Source organism: Papaver somniferum, chromosome 2 (assembly GCF_003573695.1).
Source record: "Papaver somniferum cultivar HN1 chromosome 2, ASM357369v1, whole genome shotgun sequence".
Classification (NCBI taxonomy): domain Eukaryota; kingdom Viridiplantae; phylum Streptophyta; class Magnoliopsida; order Ranunculales; family Papaveraceae; genus Papaver; species Papaver somniferum.
The window spans coordinates 116,909,574-116,916,458 of NC_039359.1; the positions used below are offsets into that span (position 1 = coordinate 116,909,574).

General features: G+C 38.5%; 1 protein-coding gene across 1 annotated transcript; it reads right to left on the reverse strand.

The window, feature by feature from the left end:
- Positions 1 to 1,018: 1,018 nt before the first annotated feature.
- LOC113348915 (protein CWC15 homolog) lies at positions 1,019 to 4,614 on the reverse strand. The gene is made up of 8 exons (XM_026592823.1): positions 4,493 to 4,614; positions 3,652 to 3,807; positions 3,057 to 3,163; positions 2,884 to 2,925; positions 2,722 to 2,803; positions 1,776 to 1,869; positions 1,516 to 1,616; positions 1,019 to 1,384 (listed from the first exon to the last, which is right to left on the reverse strand). The coding sequence occupies exons 2-8, from the start codon at positions 3,780 to 3,782 to the stop codon at positions 1,261 to 1,263; spliced, it is 681 nt and encodes a 226-aa protein (XP_026448608.1). The 5' UTR covers positions 3,783 to 3,807; positions 4,493 to 4,614; the 3' UTR covers positions 1,019 to 1,260.
- Positions 4,615 to 6,885: the final 2,271 nt, after the last annotated feature.

Here is a 6,885-nt window from a genome sequence, read left to right on the forward strand (position 1 = left end):
CGGAAGTAAATTTAAAATCCAAAAATTACATAATAATAATGCTAATTGTTCAGATACTAAGAAATTTAAATATAATAATACTAATAATACTACTAATCACTAAATAGGAGAAATAATTAAGGTTTGAACTATTCCGCCTTTGTGTTAAGATTGGTTTCTTTTATTCCGAACTATGTCCGCCCTGCGAAGTCGGAAGTACTCTTGTTGTACAGGTTCCATTTTTTCACCGCCCGAACTATGGGGCGTTAATTATATCACCGCTCGTTGTGGGACGTACATTATATCAACGCCTGGCGTGAGGCGTTAACTATATCAACGCCTGGTTGGGACGTACACTTTATCAACGCCTGGCGTGGGGCGTTAAGAATATCAACGCCTGGCGTGGGGCGTTAAGAATATCAACGCCGAGGTGGGGCGTTTGTATAATCTTCGTCTGAATGGGGCGTTCATTTTATTAACGCCTGACGTGGGGCGTAAACTTTATCAACGTCTCAACGGGCGAACATTTTATCAACGCCTGAAACGGGCGTAACTTATATAAACGCCTCTTTATGGGGCGGTGACTTTACGTACGTTTCACAACAGGCGTAGATTATATATACGCCCGATGCCAAACGTTGATTATACCTCCGCTCCACTATATATAGTTTTGGTCTTGATCCCAGACCAAATATGGTCTGGAATTTGGTTTTGGTCCAGATTTTAGTCTTTACTCCGTCCCGTTGCGTCTCCTCCCTGGATCATAATTATAGGTTTACCCGTCCATTGCAGTTGCTCTAAGAGCTGATCAAGCTTACCAGATGCGTGGGGAGTAATGGAACTTAATATTGGTAATATCGGTCTGATACCAAGGCTGTCACTAGGAAAGTGGTTCAGAATTTTTGTTTCGTTCTTTCCCTGTAATTTTACTTGTCCACCACTGGTCTTTTTCGATAATGAATCACTAGAACCAGAGGAAAAGAGATGCTAAACGAAATGCACCCACAGAAAAATAAAGGTAAATTTTACTGCCGAGTCATTAAAGTATCAAAAATTCAACAGATACCAAAGAAATATGTCTGTCATAGTAATTCATTTTAAGAATTAATTCTTGAAACTGATACGCAGATATCATGTACATTTAAAACAAAAAAAAAATAGTCCAAGCAAGTTTGACTTGGCCAAACAAGAGTTGGTTTCACTATTTATCTAATCCATACAAGATTTTGCTACCATTTCTTCACTTCCTGGTCAGCCCCCTCTAACTTGCTTAAGCCAAACTTACTTCATATACTTGTGCAAGAATTTTCGATGGAAGTCATTTCGGATTGTGTCGTTGATGAAACGCTTGGGTGTTTTAGCTTCACCACGAGTCTGGTTCTTGAAAACAACATCATCATCCCACCTGGTCCCGCAGAGAAAAGGATAACACCCATTCAGAAAAGAGTCATTCTTTTGTTCTTCTGGTCAGAAGAGATTCAGGAAACAAGGGTAGAACCTATACTACGGTAAGAATCGGATTCCCAACAAACTAACCTTCTTTTAACAGTAAATGATGCAGCATTATTGAGCAGGGGGTTGCCACGGATAAGTTCTGCCTCCTTTAACTTTAGTTCTTCTTCCTGTTCCAGTCGCTCCTGGTACCAGCATGACAAATTTTCATTAACGTGCAGTGATTAATATGCAGCAGCTAACTAATCATTCTTTTTCGTACTAAAGGTAGTTATGATGCTTGGTCATCATTTTGAACAAATTGACTTGCAAGTCTATCCAAGGGGTGGGGTGGAACATCATACCTTGCGAAGCCTCTCTTCGTTTCTTTCTTTCTTTATGCGTTCAAGCTCAGCCATAAGAGCCTCAGTGTCATCCTCGTCATCATCATCATCATCACTGCCATCACAATATCGAACCATTAAACCCCACATTAATGCACCAACGTACACAGCAGGATTTGAGCAATAAACACTCTTAACAAGTAACAGAAATGTGACATCTCATAGTTCAAACCAAGTATCCAAGATAAACGAAGCGGCTTCAATTTGAGCATATTTTTATCCTGCATATAAGATTCATACAGCATTTTATGCTGGAGGGACCCCTCGCTATAGTACTTGCAGTTCATAATAAATAGAAAGAATAGGTTCACTAAATAAAAGGTATCTAGAACTTGTTAGGTAGGGTACATGTTACATACCCAACAGACTTTCTTCCCTTATCAAATACGAAGAACTAGAACATTTAACCCGAACTTTTGCAGAGAACGAGCGAAGTATTAAAAAAAGAAAAGATGTAACAAGCAGTAGCATGTCTCCAAAACCAGGACCAAAAGAAAGTGCACGTAGTTTAACTGACTTGCTTAGGTGAGTGCAAATTTGTGCACCTCCTAAAAACCGGGGTGCACAAGTAACCCTCTTCCCATTGGGTACTTGGTTTTCAAAACCACCATGTTGGTTCTTTTTTCTCCCATTTCCAATACAAATATAAAAACCAATTAATCAATGAAAGAATGGGTACTTGTGCACCCTAATTTTTGGGGGTGCACAAATTTGTATTCTGCTTAGGTTCATACCTAAATTTATACTGTAAGATGAAAGTTAAGATAAGGTACTATATGACCATGTATTTTATTTAGATGAATGTGTTTCAACATCAAGTGCATAAAATCAAAACAAGATGAGCTTCAGTATGTGTGATATGATAGTAAAAGAATTCATGTATGCAAATCTAGAGCAAAAGAACTACCTCTCCTTGTCACTATCTTCATCAGTATCATCAGCGTCTATATTACGCGGAACAATACGGTCTTCAATGTCTCTCTTTACCCCTACACAATTTGCTACAGTGATCAGTCGAGAAAATTACAAGTGACAAAATTGCAAAAAAAAAAAAGACATAATTGTTCACCTTCTAAATAATGGCCTGAGCCCCTTCTTCGATCTCTGTCATCTGCCACCAAACAGAGCTAATCTCAGCATGACGTATAAAAATGTAAACCAGCATTACGGTGAATAGGCGGCATTGCAGAAAAGTATTCTAGAACAAGCATAAGGACGAGAATGGTCAAGTGTATCCCTCACCGTGATAACCCTTATCCTTTGAAGAAAAATGCCTACGCTCACGATCTTCCAGCTCCTCCCTTAGATCCCTTTTCTCTAATTCCTCCTGGGTATCTTGCCCTTCTCGTCTGCAAGGTGCAAAAGACCAAATTTATTTACCAAAGGACCGACATGGCATCAACTGCCAGAATAAGTACCTAGATATGCAGAGTTGCAGTTTACTGCAACGGTCACATGCCTATGAACTAGTATGTTGTATATTTGCAGCCATATTAATCATATACCTGGACTAGTATGTCTAAAAAAGTGTGTTGCACACGCCACATTAATGATGTCAAGTGTCTGAATGTGAAAGTGGTACATCCACAAAAGCAAAATTTAGTTGCAATTAGAATTGTTAATCTCCAATACACCCATCCATTTAAGAACATAACCAAATAACATCGTTAACTGGTAAAGCACACTACAGCATACAGCACAAAAGGGTATAGAGGTAACTTTAGTGTTGGGATCCTATCACTGTTTAAATTTGGACGATCTTATATTTTCTCTCTAGGATGATGCCCTAATGAAATTTTACCTCTTGTAAACATTATTATGGATATGAAAAGCATACCTGGGTTTTAATGTTGTGTGAGATGCAATATCCCTCGAAGAGTATTTCTGGGAGGGGCCAAAAATTCTGGTGCCACCTTGTTCTTGCCCACCTTTTGCTGGTGCCCATGTGGGTCGAGCTGCTGTCGTCATGTTTTCTCAAGTCTTAACCACAAACCTGCATAAAGAAACAGTTTAGACATAACCACAAACACCCAAGAAACAGTCCAAACCAAGTAAATACACGATCAAATGTACTTGAACAAACAAAAACTCAAATGTGAAAACGAAAAATTCACAGTTTGTCAGTTTCTGCAGTAAGGCAGAATACACTACTAAAACACCAATAAGATTTCTCAAACAACCATTATATAAAGAGCCTAATACCGAAGCATGGCCGCGTCGACCTTGAGTCTCAATTTAACTGATAATCTTAATAATTTGCAATTTATTGAATAAAAATGAACCATTAGCCTTACAGAACCCAACTAAAGTAATATTGAACCCTCTTTCAGTGGAATCACGAGATTTTTTTAATCAAAAACCTCATAAAATCACTATTTCCAACAAAAGAAGTTTTTCTCAATTTTTTAAAATTTTAGGTTAGAGTTAATTTGGGGAGCACAAAATATAAATCCAAACCTCGGAACACAAAAGGAGCAAAAAGAATTGATGTAAAGATTTTTTAGTTTCACAATCTAACAAGAGAAATTCGTAGAAGTAACCTTATTCGTGAAAAATACGAGACACCCTAATTACAAATCTAAGCAATCATATCGCAATATAGCATATAAAAGATGGATGAAACCCAAATCAGAAATCGTAATTAACCTGATGAATCTGATAGAAATCAGTCTGCGTACCTGTGACTGGTGGAATTGCGCACTTACGACGACCCCTTTGTTGAGTTGCAGAGAAAGAGCGAGAGAGATGTGAAGAAGAAGAATAAACGATTGGCAAAACGGTCCTGCTGTGCTGTTTTAACATAAAAATCACATTAGGCCGCCTTATGCTTTACCAAATTTACTATTTTATCCTCATCAGAAGAAAAGGTAGTGACCGTATACCACCCCTATTCCGATGGACCATAAGCAGTGTAGCCCATGAATTCATCCACCCCACAATAATGTGGAAATAATATTCCCAAATCCCAAACCCAAAGTCTTTTCCAGTAGTAAGTACCGGGTCGACTAGAGAATATCATCTAAGAGTAGAACATGGATTTTACACAGACATGTCCAAGCCTCGCACAACTTGCACTATGACAAGCAAAAATACTTAACGCTACCCATGTCGCGATTGTTAAAGTTTTTGGACTAAGTGTGGGTAGTCACCGTGTTAATGGGTTTACGAGTTCTCGACCATTAATGCGGATATACTTACACTCTGTTCCGATTGCAGAAGCTACAGGGGGATTTCCTCCCTTCACAATTCTGCCTACCGCAGCGCTACAGGGGATTCCCCCTTCACGAAACTGCAGGGTTGCCTTTACGTGTTCTCTGATTGAGTTGTAAAGAACTAAAATAGGAAATAAAGGAGAAGGGTTATTAGTCTACATACCTGAAACCCACCTCTTCCACGGTATTGCCGCCCTCCAAGTCTGTCTATCCAGCGCCTGCTCTGGTGAGAGATCTCAGTTTCTCAGGTCGTTCTTCACGCACTCGTCCCAAGTTAGCTTCGGTCGTCCTTGGCGTTGCAACCTACCTTCAGCACGCCTGATGCGGCCTAATCGTACTGGGGCATCAGGCGGTCTTCGCTGGAGATGCCCAAACCATCGCAGTCGTTGTTGTGCGAGCATCTCCTCGATTGGCGCTATCATAAGTTTCTTACTGACGTACTCATTCCTGATACGGTCATGCCTCGTATGTCCACAAGCCCACATGTGGAAATAATATTATCTCTGTAAAAAAAAATATACTATCACTTTTTCACCTTTAGCTATGCAGAAACATATGGATCGTAATAAATTGGAGATGGAAAGAGTATATAAAATATAATATAGCTAAAAAATAAAGTAGATTGAAACCAAAAAAGAAGCCATTCAAAGTGATTCTTGATAAAACTTAGAATTCCAGTTCACAATTCCCATCTAAAAGAATGCTTTTGAAGCAAAACATGGATGAACCCAAGAGAAAGTTTCACTCTCAGCTTCATGATCATGTCAGATGGACTATTATCCGTCTTATGCAAGGTTCTGTCTTTATATCCATCCAAAAACACTACAATACCCTAGCATAAATCCTTTTCCAGAACTGATCCCCTCGAATAGTAAACTTGATGTTTTGTCAGAGCTTGATACAATCTAAGACAGAGGTTGGAGGTATAAAGACTTTGCGTCAAAAAAGAAAGCCTAGACCTGCGTAGAGAAATGACCGCAAACGAATTGATGAATCAAGGACTCTTTGTGTTGTTTGCATAAAATACAGAGATTAAGGATTGGATTTCCAATCGGAGTCACAATGGTGTTCTTCCTCTTCAGTGTAGATTATCAAGAGTTTGAAGCCTAATCATAATGCCCTTCCAAAAGAAAAATCAAAATTTTAAGGCCAATAACTTAGACCAATTCTTATTCTTTAGACTCTAATTCACCGGGTGTTCCACTATAATTGAATTATAAGATGCTTAACAGATAACTATCCAGACTTGTCACATTTCCATAGTAACTCGTCACCTCTTGTGGTTCGAAATGAGTGGAATCCAAATAGGATAATAGTATAAAGCAGTGATTCCGACCTCATATAAATGTTTTCAACCAATGCCGGGATTCTAATTTAAGTCTGACGTAACTAGAAAGTAAGCACTTGAAAGAGAAATACCTTTTGAGGATAAAATATCATAGAAACAATAACACAACTCGACAATTAAACCTTGAGCATGTCGTTTGTATTTTTATGATCAAATTTTGTCACCTTCACCCGCTTTAAAGATATAATGCTCAAAGAAACTTGTGGAAGTCGTGTCAATGTTATTCCAAAGACTAACATCGTGACTATTCTTAGGCGTTCTCATTCTCCACCCAATATCATCAAAACATACTTCTCTTGAATAATATTAGCCCGGAGAGAGCATCTTTCCTTTCCTAAAAGCTACCACCTTTTAGAGATAAGAGATTTATTCATGAGTTTAAGTTTACGAATACGCAACCCACCGTGATCTAAAGGCTCGCAGAAATTCGCATAATTAACCCAATGATACTTCGTAATATTGTCCTTATCATGCCAAAGAAAATCTCTGATTATTTTCTCAAATTGTTTAA

Excerpts from the sequence above, each read along its gene's own strand:
- LOC113348915 (XM_026592823.1), bottom strand. The coding sequence starts at position 3,782 with ATGACGACAGCAGCTCGACCCACATGGGCACCAGCAAAAGGTGGGCAA. Across the intron at positions 3,164-3,651 it reads CACACAACATTAAAACCCAG|ACGAGAAGGGCAAGATACCC; the intron begins GTATGCTTTTCA and ends TGCACCTTGCAG. Across the intron at positions 2,804-2,883 it reads CTCAGGCCATTATTTAGAAG|GGGTAAAGAGAGACATTGAA; the intron begins GTGAACAATTAT and ends CAAATTGTGTAG.